This window comes from Protopterus annectens, chromosome 1.part2 (genome assembly GCF_019279795.1).
Source record: "Protopterus annectens isolate FY-2018-M chromosome 1.part2, PAN1.0, whole genome shotgun sequence".
NCBI lineage: Eukaryota > Metazoa > Chordata > Ceratodontiformes > Protopteridae > Protopterus > Protopterus annectens.
Genome location: NC_056727.1, coordinates 454,789,556 through 454,808,454, shown reverse-complemented (window position 1 = coordinate 454,808,454; position 18,899 = coordinate 454,789,556). Strand labels below are relative to the sequence as shown.

At 42.2% G+C, this 18,899-nt stretch overlaps 1 protein-coding gene across 7 annotated transcripts in view; it reads left to right on the top strand.

Moving 5' to 3' along the window:
* Positions 1-18,899, top strand: part of RIN2 (Ras and Rab interactor 2) — a 491,380-nt gene that overhangs the window by 241,799 nt on the left and 230,682 nt on the right. For 3 of the 7 annotated variants that reach the window (XM_044057036.1, XM_044057062.1, XM_044057054.1), the window contains exon 2: positions 12,357-12,457. In XM_044057036.1, coding sequence (XP_043912971.1) covers positions 12,357-12,457 — 101 coding nt within the window. Of the gene's footprint in view, positions 1-11,984; positions 12,071-12,353; positions 12,458-18,899 lie in introns of those variants that run through there. The other 4 variants (XM_044057028.1, XM_044057046.1, XR_006362851.1 and 1 more) reach the window with 2 other exon arrangements.

Below are 18,899 nucleotides of genomic sequence, written 5' to 3'. Positions count from 1 at the left end.
AATACTTTGTTGTGTGTGCACACCCTTAAACTAATAATTTGTTGTGTGTGCACACCCTAATAATTTGTTGTGTGGGCACACCTTTAAACTAATACTTTGTTGTGTGCACACCCTTAAACTAATACTTTGTTGTGTGTGCACACCCTTAAACTAATAATGTGAAGTTGTTCAGTCTCGCCTTCATTCTTACTGATGGGTTCGGAGCCGATCCTCGGCTCTGAGTCGGCCAAATTGCAAAGCTCGAGGTCTGTAACAGATCGAGGCTGAAACCCTATCCCACAATGCACCTTTACCTTCCCCAGATCTAGTTTGCCGCTGCAACAGATCATGCATTTCTGTACAGCTCATGCCGTTTGAGAGATAAGTTTCTTAATTTTTCTTGGACATTTTCAAAAAAATTACTGTTAGTTAGATTTCTGAGAGTTAGCAGGATAGACTATATAGACTCTATCCCTTAAGCTGAGTTAAGCTTTTGTCAGTTTCTTTTAGCCAGTTAGAGTTAGGCTCCTTTCAGTTGTTTACCTTTAGCTGGTTAGGCTTATTTACCTTTATTGTAGCTACTTAATTATATTTATAGCTGGTTGGGCTTATTTTGTTTGTTGCTGCTAACCTTTAAATTTGTTGTTAGTGTTCTCTTTGATTGTTGGGATTGTACTGTGTTAACACTATGTCTGAAAAGGCCAAGTCAGGGTTTAAGAAGTGTCCTAAGTGTAATCAAAAGATGTCTTTTACAGATGGCCACACCACCTGTGTCTACTGTTTGGGAAAGGTTCATCTCCAAGAGGTTTGTTCCATTTGCCATGGATTCAGTGCTAGGGTTTTGGCAGAAAGGAAAAGGAAGTTGGTCGAGCATAGCTTGATTAAGTCTGCTTTCCAGTCAGACTTGGATACTGCTCCAAGAAAACCAAAACCTTCATCTTCGGCTTCTTCTGCAAGTTCAGATCCGAAGGCCTCCAAAACGGTTCCTGTATTGGCTCCACTGTCATCAGAACCGACTGTATAGGTAGTTGGTAGGAGCTGGTCCGAAGTCTTGGAACCGGTATCTCCTACCTTAAGATCCCCGATTCTGGGTTCACTGGCTCCATCTGTAGCTTCCTCTCGGGTTTCCAGATTTTCTGATTCGGATGTGGATCGTATGGTACGGAGACTGTTACAGAATCCAGCCCTGGCTAAAATTCTGTCGGCTTCGACTCAGGCAGCTTTGGAACCGGCAAAGTCCTCTCCTATAATTTCTGCTCCTCCTCTGACTCGAATCGAAACATCAGAGTTGGAGGAGGTTGTTAAGTCGTTTATGGAACCGTTGGTTCCGACACTCACTTCGGACCTGTCGGCACTGACAACCCTGATGTCCTCTGCTTCGGTGGTGGAATCTGGGAGCCGACACTCTCCCGTCGGTTCCAGGGAGGGGAGTCAAACTGATGAGTCGGTTCCGACTCTCCCCTTGGGGTGTCGGCACGGAGAAGTTCGGCTCCTACCTCTGGCTCAGAGCCAGAGGTTTTGGTGCGGGAGGAGTGTTCGGTGTCTTCGGACCCGGGTGCTTGCTCGCATCGGAGCCGTGGTGCCTTCGATCCCATGAGGAGGGCTTTGTCCTCCCAGACAGCCATAACCTTTGAAATGGCCACCTTCTCCCGGAAAGTGCCAGAATCTTCTCCATCACTGCAGACCCACTGTAAGCGTAGGGACCCGGAACCTCAGGAAGCCCCATTGGGGGAACCCTGCCCTTCCGAGACCTCCCCAGAAGTTCCCACTGAGGAAGTCCCTCTGAAGAGGTTATGTAAGAGGAGATGTTTAAATTCCCCTAAGGAATCCATCACGTCTGACACTGATTTGGAGGAATCGGAAGGGTCCCCAAAGTCCCCCTCTGAGGATATCTCCTTTGCGGATATCCTAGAGATCCTTAAGCAGAGGGGTGACTGGCAGCCTCTTAACCCTACTGAGGATGAATCGGTGCTCCTGAAGGCTTTTGGGTCTCAACCCTCCACCTCTTGGGTTTCTCCACCCTTCGATGAGTTGATGGATCTTTTGTCTCAAAGGACGTGGGAGTCACCAGATTCTATGGAGCCTGTTCCTAGGAGGCCCAACAAATAAATTTCAGCTCCTCATGTGAAGTCCTTCTTATCCAGACCTGTACCTGTTGATGCCATGGTGGTTGCGGCAGCCATGAAGAAAAAGATGTCGGAGACCTCTACATCTGTCCATCCTCCTAATAGTGAATCTAGGATCATGGACAGAATCGGCAAGCGCATGTTCAGTTCTACGACCTTTGCTCTTCAGTCTTTGAACTATCTAACCCATTTCACAAGGCTTCAGAGAGATCTCCTAAAAGAGCTAGGAGATACTCTCCAGGGTGCAGTAGCCGATTCAGTGGCGGACAAAATGACGTCTCAGCTTTCTACCCTCAATTCTATCGTTAACTCCTCCATGCGCCTTGTATCTTACGCAGCTGATGGGATGAGTAGGGCAGCGGGTGCAGGAATTACTCTGCAGAGACATTCCTGGATGCGCTTATGTTCCTTTGTGGAATCTTTCAAGTCATCATTTGTGAATGCCCCTTTTGATGGTTCTTCTTTGTTTGGACCAAAAGTTAAAGAGACCCTCACCAGATGTGAGCAAAATGGAACGACTCTATCTGCCGTAGGAGTCTGTTTTTCCACCCCTACTAGACCTTACCCTAAAGGTCAATGGGGAGGGAAAATGTGGTTCCGAAAAGCCCAAGGAGCCTTTCCGAACTCACAAGGTGAAACCTCCTCCAGGGGCAGAGGAGGGGACAATGATGGAAGATGATACCCACGTGGCAGAGGGGGTCCACAGAACCAGGACGACAGGGATCAGTTCCTTGGGAAGCCAAATCAGTGCTCCTGAAAGGAGGCCTGACTGTCCTGCTCTGGAGGCAGTTGGGAGATGTTTGTCTTTGTACCTAGGCACCTGGCTAAAAATTTCAAAAGACTGATGGGTACAAAACGCCATATCCAGAGGCTATTTTATCCCCTTTCATACCCAGCCTAGACCAACAAAAGGAATCCCGGATGTTCAACCCAGTCTACGGGATGTGGCAACAGTAGAGGTTCAAAAACTGTTACAAAAAAGAGTCATCCTACCAGTCCGAGCAGACCAGCAAGGATCTGGAACTTACTCAAGATTCCTTTTGGTGCCAAAAAAGACAGGGGACTGGAGACCAATTTTGGACCTCAGCAGACTCAGATATGTAGTAAAGACAAAGTTCATACTCCTGTTCCTAGGGAAGGACAATTGGATGTGCTCAATAGATCTTCAGGATGCGTACTACCATATCAAAATGGCCAGGCCATCCAGGGATCATCTGCGCTTCAGGCTGGGAGACAGTGACTTCCAATTTCTGGCCCTGCCCTTCGGTCTCACTGCAGCCCCCAGAGTGTTCACCAAATGTATGGCAGTGGTCATGGCTCACTTGAGACATCTATGAATCCAGGTGTTTCTGTATTTGGACGACTGGCTCCTCACTGCACCCACCAGGCATCAGCTTATTTAGGCAAGGGACACTGTTTTAGATCTATGGTTCCAACTGGGCATTAAGATAAATTCAGAAAAGTCTGCTTTATTGCCATCGCAGTGTACAGTGTTTGTAGGAGCAGACTTAGACACAGTCAATATGTCTTTAAAGCTTCCTTCAGGAAGAGTATTTACCCTACAACAACAGATTGTGGATCTCCTGTCAAAACACAAAGCACCAGCATTGCAGAGTCTCAAGTTGCTCGAACTATGGCAGCAGCTATCATTGCAATACCCCTGGCGAGATCTCACATGCGCATTCTTCAGTGGCTACTATTCACACAGTGGACATTTCAGAACTTACCAATGAATCGCCCAGTTCTGATAACCAACTCTTGCAAGGACGACCTTTGGTGGTGGCTAACATCCGAGTCGGTGACTATGGGATGTCTTTCCCAGTTCCAGTTGCAACAGTGACCACAGATGCCTCCCTGATTGGGTGTGGGGGGGCCATTATCAGGGACGGACAGCAAGGTACATGGCAGGTTCATGAGGCTGATTTGCACATCAGCGTCCTAGAGATGAGAGCGGTTCTCTTAGCATTGCAGTCCTTTCAAGACTCTCTTCCTCTGGGCACGATTGCAATCCAGACAACATGTGTGTAGTCTGATATATAAACAAACAGGGCTGAACCAGGTCTTGTCCCCTATGTCGAGAGGCTCTAAGATTCTGGAAATGGGCAGAGTCCACCCAGCGCTTTCTGATAGCAACGCACATCCCGGAGAAATCCAACGTGATTGTGGACAAATTCAGCAGGGTAATTCTGTTGCCTCACAAATGGTCTCTCAAGAATGAAGAAGCGGAAATGATTTTCCGCAGATGGGGCCAGCCTTGCTGCGACCTCTTTGCAACTCCCACAAACACAAATGCAGAAACTACTTTGCCCTGATCGGGACAATTCCCGAGGGACGCACTCATACACGATTGGTCTCCAGGACTCCTTTATGCCTTCCCTCCCTTTCCCCAATTCCCAAAGTTTTGCAGAAAGCCAGTTTTCTGGGCAGGACACTTATCTTAATACCCCATATTGGCCTCATCAAATCTGGTTCCCCTTTCTGAAGCCTCACCTAGTGGAAGAGCCTTGGATCCTGGACCCAGTGCCAGATCTTTTGACCCATTTGTCAGGAGCTCTTCACCCTTCACTTCAGTCCATCCAACTGCCAGCTTGTTTGCTCCAATTCCCAGAATAGCCAGGTTCCACAGTTTTTCAGAAGAAGCTCAACATATTCTTTTGTCCTCACATAAGTCTTCAACCAGGAAACTGTATCTCAGTAAGTGGAAAAGGTTTTCCATCTGGACTCAGCAGAATAACATTGACCCTTTTCTAACCTCCATTTTGGATATCTTAGAGTTTCTGACCAAACTGTTCAACGAAGGAGCTGCAGCAGCAACCATTCTAGTACAACTGGCTGCTATATCTAATTTCCATATAGGTGAATCTGGAAATGGTATTATGTCTAACAAGTTGGCGAAGGCCTTTTTGAAGGGTAAGATGCACTTAAAACCACCAATCAGATCTCCTACCACCCCATGGAATTTGAGTCTAGCTCTATCCAAGATTATTCTCCTGCCCTTTGAACCTGCTTCTTCTTGTGAGCTGAAATATCTTTCTTGGAAAACCATTTTCTTGGTGGCCATTACATCAGCACGCAGAATTTTGGAGTTGCAAGCCCTTTCAGTTAAACAGCCATACTTGATATTCCACAAAGATAGGGTTTCCCTCAGGTCGAATCCGTCATTCTTACCCAAAATTTGTTCTGAATTCACCCTTAATCAGGCAGTTGAATTACCTGTTTTCTTTCCCAATCACTCTAATCAGTTGGAAAATATGCTTCACAAACTTGATGTCCAGAGACAACTTCATTTCTATTTGGACAGGACAAAAGACCATAGAAAAGCTGATCAGTTGTTTATCTCCTTCTCAGATTCCAAAAAAGGTGCACCGGTATCTAAATCTACCTTATCTAAATGGCTTTCAGATTTCATGTCCTTTATTTACCATGAGGCAGACATTTCTTTACATGACAAAGTCAAGACTCATTCAACCAGAGCTGTTTCTACTTTCAAAGCCTTCTTGGCCAGACTACCCATTGATTCTATTTGTGCAGCTGCTACATGGTCAAAGCCACATACCTTCATATCTCACTATAAGGTAGACAAGGCCTCTAGGGACAGAGTTTCATTTGGGTCTGCTGTCCTTAGACAGGTACTCCCGTCAGCCACCCAAGTTTATGGTGCTGGGGACGCTACCCATCAGTAAGAATGAAGGCGAGATTGGCCAACTTCACATAGAAGTTATGTAATTACCATAACGTTCCATGTGAGTTGTTCTTCTCGCCTTCATTCTTACGACCCCCCCCACCTACCCCCATCCAATGCCTGGAAGTTCGAGAGGCTCTATGTTGGTTTTGGTTATCCTGAGTATTTTCCTCTCACTAGTTATCCCTATGATTTCCTTGAAATCTGGGGTAGATTTCATGCTAGTTGGTAGCAAACAAGATCTGGGGAAGGTAGAGGTGCATTGTGGGATAGGGTTTCGACCTCGAGCTGTTAGAGACCTCGAGCTTTGCAATTTGGCCGACTCGGAGCCGAGGATCGGCTCCGAACCCATCAGTAAGAATGAAGGTGAGAAGAACAACTCACATGGAAAATTATGGTAAGTACATAACTTCTTTTTTTGCTGAAGCACCTTTTGGTTTAATTACAGCATTCAGTCTTCTTGGGTACACACCTGCCATCAGTTAAAGAGATTCTGATTAACCCCAAATAAAGTTAGCTGCCCTAGTAGGATTTTCCTGACATTTACTCATTTGCCTGCTACAGCAAAAGCCATGGTTTGCAGAGAGCTTACAAAGCATCAAATGGATCCCATTGTTGAAAGGTGTCAGTCAGAAGAAGTGTACAAAAACATTTCCTTAGCACTGGATGTACAATGGAACACAGTGAAGACAGTCATCAAAAAGTGGAGAAAATATGGGACAACAGTGACATTGCAAAGAACAGGACATCCCTCCAAAATTGATGAAAAGAGAAGATTAAAACTGGTCAGGGAGTCTGCCAAGAGACCTACAGCAACACTGAAGGAGCTTCAGGAATTTCTGGCAAGTACTGTTTGTGTACTACATGTGACAGCAATCTCCCGTATTCTCCATATGTCTGGTGTATGGAGTAGGGTTGCAAGACGGAAGCCTTTTTCTTACACAGAAAAACATCCAGGCCTGGCTAAAATTTGCAAAACAATGCATTAAGTTTCCCAAAAGTTTGTGGGAAAATGTGTTATGGTCTGATGAGACCAAGGCTGAACTTTTTGGCCACAATTCCAAAATGTACATTTAACGCAAAAACAACACTTTGCATCGCCAAAAGAACACCATCCCCATGGTGAAGCATGGTGATGGCAGTATCATGCTTTAGGGTTGCTTTTCTTCAGCTGGGGCTTTAGTCAAGGTGGAGGGAATTATGAACAGTTCCAAATACCAGTCACTTTTGGCCCAAAACCTTCGGGGGTCTGCTAGAAAGCTGAAGATGAAGAGGAATTTCACCTTTCAACACGACAATGACCCCAAGCATACATCCAAATCAACAAAAGAATGGCTTCACCAGAAGAAAATTAAAGTTTTGGAATGGCCCAGCCAGAGCCCAGACCAAAATCCAGTAGAAAATCTGTGGAGTGACCTGAAGAGGGCTGTGCACAAGAGATGCCCTCACAATCTGACAGATTTGGAGTGCTTTTGCAAGAAAGAGTGGGCAAATATTGCCAAGGCAAGATGTGCCATGCAGATAAACTCCTACCCAAGAAGACTGAATGTTGTAATTAAATCAAAAGGTGCTTCAACAAAGTACTAATTTAAGGGTGTGCACACTTATGCAACCAGCTTATTGTACATTTTGTATTTTTTACATTTTTTTTCCCCTAACAGATTTGTTTGTTTTTTTAATTGAATTGTTCAGGTTATAGGTCACATTAAAGGTGGGAAAAGTTGTGAAATGATTTATTGTGGTCTCATTTTTTTATATCACAAAAACCTGGCATTTTAACAGGGGTGTGTAAACTTTTTATATCCACTGTACATCTGTATAAACACAGAAACTGTACATTAGGAAGAGGTGCAGTGGCTGAAGAACCTCAGTCCTCCATCTTCCAATGAGGAGACCTACAGTGTCCCTAACATCTTTCAAAGGATTCCGATAAAATCCAGTTTAATTTAACTCCAGTCATTGGAGTGCTAAAATGTTTCATAAAGCTTAGAATAGTTCTAATTAATGTGTTAGTCTAATAAATGAGCAGATTTCAAGTAGTAGGCTGTGATCATCCTGTGTAACAGATATCTTTGTTAAGCTGAACAAATACATAGCACATATCCTTCATAGAGTAGCTCTGTCTCACATTCACAGTGAAGTGTAACATAGGTGTGTTGGTGTGTACTAGGCCAATGGCCCTGGAGCCTTTACAAGCCTATCCCATGGGATTACCCAGGCATCGTGCTACCTGACCTTAGTTCCCAGTGCCTCTGTCGTGTAGAGCCACTGGAGTGATCCCCTGGGTGAATTTTCTTGTCAGTATTGCATCGTCAGGATAAAGTGTAATTGTGTCTACAAATAGCCAAAAAAATGTTGTCTTTGTCCAAAGAGAAGACCTCTTTCTTCCTTTTATGTAACAGCTTGTCTAGCATTATCATCAGACTTCACAGACCCAAGAGTTCCAGATGAATCTGTTTATTCATCACTACCACCTTGGTGGTAACCTTTCCCATAACTGTTAACAACGAATAAGATAAAAAACTGTTTTCTGTAGTTATATCAGGCAGTGCAACCTCTTATGTACGTAGCATCACAGTTTGCATGCTTTTCCACTCTACACCATCTGAGTCCATGCCAAATCTATATGTGTTTGAGCAGATAACAAAGGGTCTTTACTGGACGCCTTGGCCAAATGTCTTTTAATCAGTTTTTATACCATATCTGGTCTGTTATAGAAAAGGGCTATGGGACCACTAGTGTGTGTGTGTGTGTGTGTGTGTGTGTGTGTGTGTGTGTGTGTGTGTGTGTGTGTGTGCGTGCGTGCGTGTGTGTGTGTGTGTGTGTGTGTGTGTGTGTGTGTGTGTGTGCGTGCGTGTGTGTGTATATCTATATATGTGTATGTATAGTCAACAATATAGGTACATAGGCTCGTAGGTACTTAATAAGCTATTGATCACTATTGATCAGTGAGGATCTTAAGAAGCCTAGCCCTGTATTCCCATAGTAATTATTAGCCCTTATATTTTGCGGTATGAATCTCCAAAGATGAGCTGAAGAAGTATATGTTAGGATAACCACATTTCCTCCATCCACAAGGACCATTGGTGCTAAACCTGGATTTATGGTTACTAATCCATTTTTCCATGTTACATTTGAATATATGTTATTTGACTGTGGTAATATACAATATATAATATATGTGTATATATGTATATATATTTGTGTGTGTGTGTGTGTGTGTTTGTGTGTGTGTATGTGGGTGGGTGTATGTATATTGGTAGATAGACAGATATAGCTATGTATGAAAATGGTCCAGATTGGATCAGTGATTTATCCTGGTTAACAGAGAATAAACATAAATAAAATAAATACTCAAACCGTTCAGTAGATTTCAAGATTAAGACCCTTTAGATTTTTCATTCTAGACTTCCAAGCTTTAGAAAAATAACCTGTTGTGGTGGACATGGCTACCCAGCTTTTAGTTTGGAAGACATATGTAGACTGCCAACCTTGGAGGACAGTAATTTGAGAGCTCATCTTGGTCTTTGGTGTCATGTGGAATGGAAGCTACACCTCAAAGTGTTAGTAATAAGAGCGTACATCTTGGCCTATAGCATTTAAATAGTTTGCTTTCTAAGCCTGTCGTAGTCAGACATCACTTTAGTAGTGCTGTATGGTGAGGTGGAACCCATTTGCACCCACTTAGTTTAGAAGTCATGCACTCCTGGGAGCACACTTTATTATACAGAATTTTTATGGTTGTGCATCTTGTTCTAGAGAAGGTGAATTGCCTGTCTGATAAGTCCAGTAGAATGCTATTTTCTTGTCACAAATGGTAGGTGACTAAAAATAACCTGCTGTTCTTTTTGTCCATAAAGTCAGCCGCTGTGTGACCATTTGACTGTCCTATAAACAAGAAGTTTCTCAGAGTTTTGATTCTGGCCTCAGAAAAGCCTTCCTGAGGTGTCCTGATTAGCCACTGGCCAAATGGATGTGTTATCATGCATCCATAACCTCACTCATAATAAGTCAGGAGGCTTTAAGTAACTTTAATCTGGATAGTGCCCTTCTAGCTGTAGCTGTCTGGGTATCCTCTTCTCTGGGACCAATGCTATGATGCTATGCTGCCATCTCTGCTACTAACTGCAAGAAAAACCTAGCCAAGCTAGTTTTCTCTGTGTGATACATTATGCTGTGTTGATGAGGTCATAAGGCCAAAACATGCATGTCCACAGCTAGTGAGGTTTGGCTTATTGGCCTAAATGTCACGGACATTCAGAAGCCATGTAGCTGAAACACTTGATGTCTTTAAAGGGTTATTTGCATTTATATCATGGGTGTTTATTACAGGAGGTTTAAGGTATCACACAGTGAAAACTCGATTAGCTTGGATACTTTTTGTCTTGTAGTTTTTACTAATTGGTTTATCTGTGTGACCTTTTTACTGTTTGGTTTGGATGTTAGTTGGGATATTTTGCAGCTAACACTGGTAACACTGGTACTGGAATACTTATGCAGTTGTTTGATATTAGAATAAGCTGCCCTTTTGTTAAAGTCTTCTTGGTTTGTTTCAGCCTTCCATGTTGATGGTCAAGGACCAATTCTGTCATCCCTGAAAGTTCACATGGCCTTTCTGAAAATCTTTTTTCCTGCTTTGTGTTATTCCCCACTTGCACGGACAATTTATTTTATTCACTAGAAACTTCCTTTCTTCTTTAAATTGACTAGTACATATGAATTTTCACTGTCTGAGCACTCACTTCAGGAGACAGCAGGAACTCAAGAGTGAAGTTCATCTGTAAATAATAAGCAATCAGTCTGCAGACTACTACACTCCTGCTAACAACCAGATAGAGACCAAAGGTGAAAAGTCAAACCCTGTACCTTCTGTTTGTGAGGTAAACACCTTAACCATTATGCCAATCCCTTACAGTGAAGCAATTCCCTTTTGAAAGACAATAAGGCACTGGGTTAATATTGTATTGCTGGGAATTCATGGCTGTAGAAACTGACCTAGAAGCAGCAGGTGGTACAAACTAATATAGCCAGTGGGGTCCTGTTTTACTGTGTGTGTAGCATTAGGAACATGAGTATGTGGTCTTTCACTTACCAGGTTTCATACTTTTGAAAAGTGCTACATCATTGAGCTCCGGGTGGCTTCAAGAGATCTGTTAAATTATACGTAATTCTTTTGCCTGGTATATTTAGATAGCTCTAATGATGCTTATATTAACTAATTTATTATTGGTAGCTGACATTTCTACTACTCCCTGTTATTGGCACTGTGTTGTAAGTAAAAAAAAAAAAGACAATGAAGAGCTGTCCATCTGAAACATACCTCTCAACTGTCCAGATTTTTGCCTCATATTTTTGGTCTCTTCCTGATGAAATTTGTTTTTTTTTTCCAGCAAATCACTGAGGATTGAAATCACTAAATAATGATATACATTTGAGTTTCAGACTTTATATCCTTCAAAAAATGTATGCTAACACAAATCCTGTTATTCTAAGAACGTTATATGTTTTAAAAGTAATATTTAAAATCCGTCCCTTTTTTGGGCCTTTGTCCCCCTATTATTTTAGGCTTTGTCCAGATTTCTTGTGCTAAAAGGTGAGAGGTATGATCTGAAAGCAAGTATAAAATGAACAACAACAAAAACAAATTACCACAACATGATCCTGCTGGAACATAACTAAGTAAAACAATTCACTCACAGGTATAAGTGGACATTTTCATCTCTACACAAGGCAAGAGACTGCATCTGATGAAATCTCTTGTTTTGTCCAGTGAAAAAGCATTCAACTGTATCGGTTAATTGAACTGTTTTACTTATTAATGTTCCCTTCGGCTGTTGCCATGGTGCAATTTCTTTGTTGTTACTGTCTTATATGTAATTGTTTTCATCTTTTTAGTGTGATACAGTTACATTTTAAGCACACACATACATACACAGTTTCAATTTGAATTGAGTACTTTGCCTCTAAAGTGCTGCACTGGAGTCTGTCCCTGTGGGTGTAACATACATGGACTTTTCTAATTAATGGCAGTGATAAGATATCTCACATCAACTAGCTTAGTTTGCTCAGTTGTGATAACGCAGATGGTGAGTCACAGTTGCAGTCATGTAGGAAGAATAGAACTGTAGTAAAGATATTGCTACACACACACACACACACACACACACACACACACACACACACACACACAAGCACACATAATGTTTTAATAATCTTTTCAGTGCCAAAGGTGACCAGAGGAAGCACTGCAGATGCAAAAAGAGCATTTCTGCCCTTTGGAAGTGTAGGTGTTAAATTAGTTATCTGAATGCCGCCACTGATACATTGCTGATTTAACTTAACCAAGGAAGTTCTTCCCTTATCTGTTTCTACTTCATATGCCTTTGTTTCTTAGTCTCTGCCTCTTGCTTAGTTTCTCTCTTTCTCTTCCTTTGTTTCAAAGGGGAATTTCTAATGCATTCAAGTTCAAATGCCTTATCATGTTTCCTGTGAAGTGACTTAACTTGGATGAACTTGCTGGTTCACGCCTCTTACACATCCTCACGTCACTGTATTTTGTCTTTAAGCAGCTTATTGACACTATTGCTTCAGAGATCGGCGAACTGAAACAAGAGATGGTGCAGCCAGAGTTTACACCTGAGCATGGGACTGATTTTACAGACAAACTAAGGTAGGTATCTTAAAACAGGAATGCACAATTTATGCTTTTGTAATTAATCAGTTCATATCCATGTGTAGAAAATGAAGAATTCCTGTGGAATAGTTATGAGTTCCTGTTTTGTTCTGTTTTTTTTTTCTCACTCTTGAACGACACCAGATGGTTTTCTCAGCAGTTCTAAAACGATGCATTTTTTGTATGAGGTGTCGCTTGAGGAAACTATAATTAAAGGTTGCATTGCTATAATACTCATGTAAGGTTGTTTGTTCATATGAAAATCCTTTTGTGTTACATTTGTTATTAAGGAGGCAAAAATGAAAGTAGGAACTACTCTTTTCACAGTGGTTATTATTCCTTGTTGTTTGCAATGGAATCACATTGTTTTTAATTGCTGTTTCATGAACGGTGTTGAGCGTTGCTTACCTTTGCTGTACTGGCTCAGATTCTGTCTAGTGAAACATACTTTCTAAATGTGTTACCTGCAGATCATACCTCGTGTTTTTTTATTTGTCTCTTGTTCTATATTTTCTTCTTACCACCAGCAGAGCAAGCTTTGTTAGTTAGTTTCATTGGAACTTAAGTCCTTGTCTTAAGATTTGTTGTAATGTGTACTGGTCATTCACTTTTGTCTGTTCAGGTTTGCAAACTTCAGTAATACTCGTAAGATCCATAAGATAAAAATAACATCATTATTCAGTATATTTTTATGCCAGTTATGCTTTTCTACTCAAAACAAACTGCGGGGATGTGGGTGTCTGTATACATGCAAACTTCAGAGCAGTAGAATTCATTTCGCAATGTTGCTGTCTAGTAGGTTACACATGGTATTTCAAAAACAGCAGCCAAATGCAGTCACTCACCAAGCAAACAGTTATCTATCAATTTTGGAATCTTAGCCCTCAACATATTGCACATGAATCTGCCACTGAGAGTCTGAGTTTGTGTTACTAACCTGGAAATAAGTACACTGCTGTGGGAATACAGACCAAGCATCTCTGCACAGCTTTCTTCTCTGTACAAACGGTGATGTTTGTTGCATCTCTTTGTCATGAGTGATAAGTGAGAGATTGATTAATGCTAGCCAGGACAAACATTAATGTGTGTTGTGTGAATGTCTACATAGTCAGTCCTAGTGCATGGGCATGGAGCAGTATCACTGTGGTGAGAACTTGAGTAAGGAACCTTTAGTGGATCAGCCTCTTCAACCCTTACAGCACTTCTGTTATTCTGCAAAGGATGTATGGGGTGTTCTTACCCTTCTGAGCCTTACCATGGCTATAGGCGTTGTGCCTGGGTGTGTCACAAACAATTTTCTCATAAATGGGACATCTTGTAAAAATGTTTATAACAATTAAAAACGTTATGTTCTGAAGTACAGCAGTACTTCAGGTCATTCTCTTTCTGTTTATTTCTGCAACCGTTGATCGGATTAGAAGATAATTTGTGTGAATAACTGCAGAAGTTGAAATTGCAGGTTTCATTTTGTGTAAAAAGTTGTGTATCCCTTGTGGAAATGGATAGAATGCATCAGGGGAGAAAACTTGCTGCTAGTTCTGGGCATTAATCTTGTCAATAACTTGCAGTCTCATGCCTTTTAATGTAATCTAGTCTGTAACTAGCTGCAGAAGAGTAACACCCCAGTAAACTGTAGTTATACCCCTAAATCTTGAATTTCTTGTCTGATTATTTGCTTTCTTTAAAGAGTACATTTTCGGTGGTTTTGTTTGCTTTTCTTTAAAGGGTACATTTTCAGTGGTTTCAATGTTGCTGCCAGTAGACAAGCAAACAAGTTCAACTGTGCACAACACTTATAGGTTCATAGGTTCATACAAGGCTATCTGCCCTAGGGCATTTATAAGCCTAGCCAGAATGTGTTTGGCTTTCGCCACCCATTTTAAATTTATTTTGCTATGCCCTTTTTCGAGGTTAGTATACTGTGCCTCTGTCTAACAGTGACACAGAAGTGATACCCGGGGTAAACCTACGATCTTCCATCCACTCATCAAGATTCCTCTTGAAGAGAGTCAATGAGGGACTCTGCCTAACCTGGACTGGGATTTTATTCCAGAGTGAAGGGAGCCTCTGGGTTATGAATCTGTCCCTCCAGCATGTCCTATTTATTTCAGTGCTGAGGTTCAAATCTCTCGAGCGCGTAGCTTGATGGGATTTGGATTTTCTGAGGTGCTGCATGTCCATTAATTCCGGGTTGGACATGGCTTTATACGTCAGGCACAGATCGCCTCTGAACAGACGGTATGCCACTGAGTAGGGCTGGAGTTTCTTTAACCGGGCAGCATATGGCATCTGTTTGAGCCCTTTGATCCTCTTGGTGAGGTACTTTTGGGGTCTTTCCAGTTGCTGCAGGTGTCTGGTAAGGTACATCCCAAAAGGGGCATTGTACTCAATTATGGGCCTGATGAGGGATGAGTAAAGAGGCACGATGACCTCCCCTGATCTAGATGTGAATCCCTTCATGATTAGGTGGGCTATATAAAATGTTTTTCTAACCACTTTGGCCACGTGGTTGTCAAATGAGAGATTGCTATCAACTTGGGTCCCCAGGTCCCTAATTACGTCTTCTGTACTTAATGGATTACCACCTATGTGGTAATTTGTGGGCACTTTGTTTTTGCCAAAGGGGATGACTATACACTTTTTGGCATTTAGCTTGAGGCCATGGCTCTGGCACCAGTTGTGTGTTTCTATGAGGCCCTTTTGGAGGATGCTTGTGTCGGCTGGAGAGTCGATTATGGCGCCCAGTTTGCAGTCATCTGCGAACTTGGTCAGCCACAGTCCTTCCGTGCTGGCCTGTACCTCTGAGAAATATATACCGAACAAGAGAGGTCCCAGGACCTGAGCCTTGTGGGACACCACTTGTAACTGGTTTGGAGTCTGACATGGCTCTAGCAATTCTAACCATGTGGGTTCTGTCCTTGAGCCAGTTTGCAATCCATCTAGTGACATAGGGGTTTATATTTAAGCTGGTGAGCTTATTTATAATGCCCGAGTGGGGTATTGTATCGAAGGCTTTTGCGAGGTCCAGGTAAGCTGTGTGGACCACCTTCCCCTCGTCAATGGCCTTGGTGACTGTTTCAAAGAAATCAACCAGGTTTAAGTGGCAGGATCTGCCCTTAACAAAGCCGAACTGGGTAGGATCCAGTGTCTGTAGGTCCCCAATATCTTTATTTATGAGGTCCATGATGATCCTTTCCATAGCTTTGCAGACCAAGCTAGTCAGGCTTATGGGGCGATAGTTTCCAGGATCCGTTGAGGCACCACCTTTATGGAGAGGGACCACTGATGCTGTACGCCACTCTTTGGGCACATATCCTGTAGTAAGGCTGAGATTGAACAGTAGTTTTATGTTTGGGTTTAGCTCTTGAAAGATAAGCTCCCATTTTAAGGACCTCAGAATACCAAGTGCAGAATTCTGACTGCCATTAACCGTTCATTGGTTTCTTGTCTTAACTACAGTACCAATTATAATGCATCAAAATAGTATTGTGAATCAATCTGCTGTAGTGCAGTCATTTTCTTACATAGGTTCTTGCATAGGTACATAGGCTAACGATCACTGAGGCCTTTATAAGCCTAACCAAGCATCCCAAATGTATCCAGCAAGTTTATGTGCCTTAGAGGTTATTTTAAGGGGTATGTGTAAGCTGGAGCAAGATTTACAGGCTTTCTCTGAACATTAGAGATATAGGTACTACACCCGAGGTGTTATTTCCACTTTCCCATCCACTGGTCTAGGTTACTTTTGAACACAGTTGGGGAAGAGCTGTGATTCACATACTTGGGAAGACTGATCCAGAGAAGGAGAATTCTCTGAGAAACATGCTTGTCACTCCAAAATGTCCTATTCATGTCTCAAGCAAAGTTTAAATCCCTATATCAAGTAATTCTAATGCTGTTCATGTTGTGGATATGTAAAAGGTCCATCAGAGAGGAATCCAAGGATGCCAGGCATAGATCACTTCTCAGCAGTCTGTAGAAAATAGACTTTTTGAGAGGTGACAGTTTTTAGAAAGAGTACAGAGATAGAGCTTTGAGGTGATCGACATAGAACATGGTGTTTAAGCCCTGGATTCTTTTTGTGAAACCTCTGTGGATGTTCCAGTTGTTGCATGTGCTTGGTCAGGTACACACTGAAGGGGGTGCTGTACTCTGTGATGGACATCATAAGGGGCAAATACAGTGGAACAGAGACTTTCTTCAACTTGGATACTATGCCCTTGCATATAAGTTGAGCAACATAGCATGATTTCTTTACTGCCTTAGACACAGATCCCATTTATAATATCAGCTTTCTGTAAAGTTGATTTGCAGATATGATCAACTTTACAGAAGATCAAAAACTAGAAAACTGCACAAAACTGTCATTTTTGCCCCACGACCACCCCTGCAACCCTGCTTATTATATATACCAATTCCAAGATTGCAATTCACTGGAGAAAAGGGCAAATTCCCCTATTCCCCATTTCAATACAAATACGTATTAGTCAGTAATATATTGACAGTAGTTGATATTTTAAATGGGACCCATACACACATGTTGGTCGAATACATACCAAAGTCTCTGACTACTGGTTCTACTCTTAGGGGTATATTATCTGTGAGGTAATTTCCTGTGGTTGCTGACTTCCCAAAAGGTACTATGCATTTCTTGGCACTGTGTTTTAAGCAGTGACTTTGGTACCAGTCATTTGTCTGTGTTAGTCCTTTATGTAATATGTTAGTGTCTTGGGAGGATTCTTTGACTGCTCCTAGTTTGCAAACATCTGCAAAATTGGTCCGCCAGAGGCCCTTGACATTGGGCTTAACTTTTGAGACATAGATGCCAAAAAGGAGTGGACCCAGCACAGAGCCCTTAGGAATTCTGCTAGTGGCCGGCCTATGTGTGGTGATTATCTCCCCTATTTTAACCTACTAAGTTCTGTCTAAGAGTCAGTGTGTAACGTAGGGGTTTATGTCCATATCCATGAGTTTGTTTACAATGTTCAAGTGGAGCATTGTATCAAATGCCTCTCCTAGTTCAAGGTAGGCAGTATGTACAGTTTTATTCTCATCCATTGCCTTGGTGACCTTCTCATCCCAGGCTAAGTAGACATGATCTACCCCTAACAAAACCAAACTGGTTTGGATCCAGTGTTTTTAGGTTTTCTATGTCCATGTTAATCATTTCCTTAATAATTCTTTCCATGGCTTTGCATATGAGACTAGTCAGACTTACAGGTCTGTAGTTCCCAGGGTTCATTGATAGCCCACTCTTTTGCAGGAGGATGACCGTTGCAGATCTCCACTTGCATGGCTTAAAGCCTGTCTGGAGGCTATGGCTAAACAGTAAGTTATGCGGTCCCAACAGATTATGTTTCAGGCTATTTAGGAGTCACCCTGGAACATTATTGGGGCACATCGATGCAATGCTTTTGCCCTTAGGGAGCACATCTAGGACCTGCTGCCTAGTGATAGTTGAGGATGGGAGTTTGTTTGACAATATTTCCTGGGAATACAGCTGATGGGGAGTGGAGTTGACTTTCTCGACCAGCAGATTTGCTACATGTTCCAGCTTTCTGTAATAATGAGTTCTACACACTGCTGCGTGCTGCCTTTGAGGTTTCAGACATAGCTAAAACAAAATAAACCTTGTGGCTGTCTGCCTGGGAAGCTATCATTACCTGAAATTTGGCTTTAGTAGACTTGATTTGCCCTCTTAGTTATTTGTTTAGATTGGTGAGAGCGTTGTTATGCTGGGTGTAGTGCTTCCTAATCATGGCTATGACTTTTTCTTTTGTTGTACATTCATCCTGGTTATGATTGTATTCCACTGGGATGGCTGTGTTTTTTTGAGTCATTTCTGGCTTATTTCTGGTAGGCACACTGTCTATATGCATTTATTGACATGATTGTGCAGGGTTTCTGTAAACAATTCCACATAAGCAGCTAGGTTCTCAGGGTTGGGGAGGGTGTGGGCTTGAAATTTTGACACGTTATTACTTTAGTAGGAAGTTTGCCTTAGAATAGTTCCCGAATGTTACAGGGCTAGCCAGGGTCACCAAACTGATTTTTATTATGGTGGATGTAGCTTTGTGGACTAATTGTACCATAGGTAACACTACACTAGAGGGAGTTCAGCATTCTCCCATGTTTGTAAGTAACAAGTCAAGTATGTTTGCACCCCTTGTGGCATATGGACTATCTGTTCATTCCAAGGTGTTTGCGTTTACAAAATCCATAATCTCTGTGCCTGTACATTTAGGGTCCTGGCTGTAAGTATCCCACTTTATAGTAGGATAGTTGAAGTTGCCTATGAATATGATATTGGGTTGAATGGTGAGAGCCTCCATTAAGTCCATGTATGAGTTATGAGTTTCTTGGGTCATAGAGAGTGGCCTATAGCTTGCAAGGGTATGATATGGAACTTTGCCTATGGAAATCTGGAATTGGTGAAGTT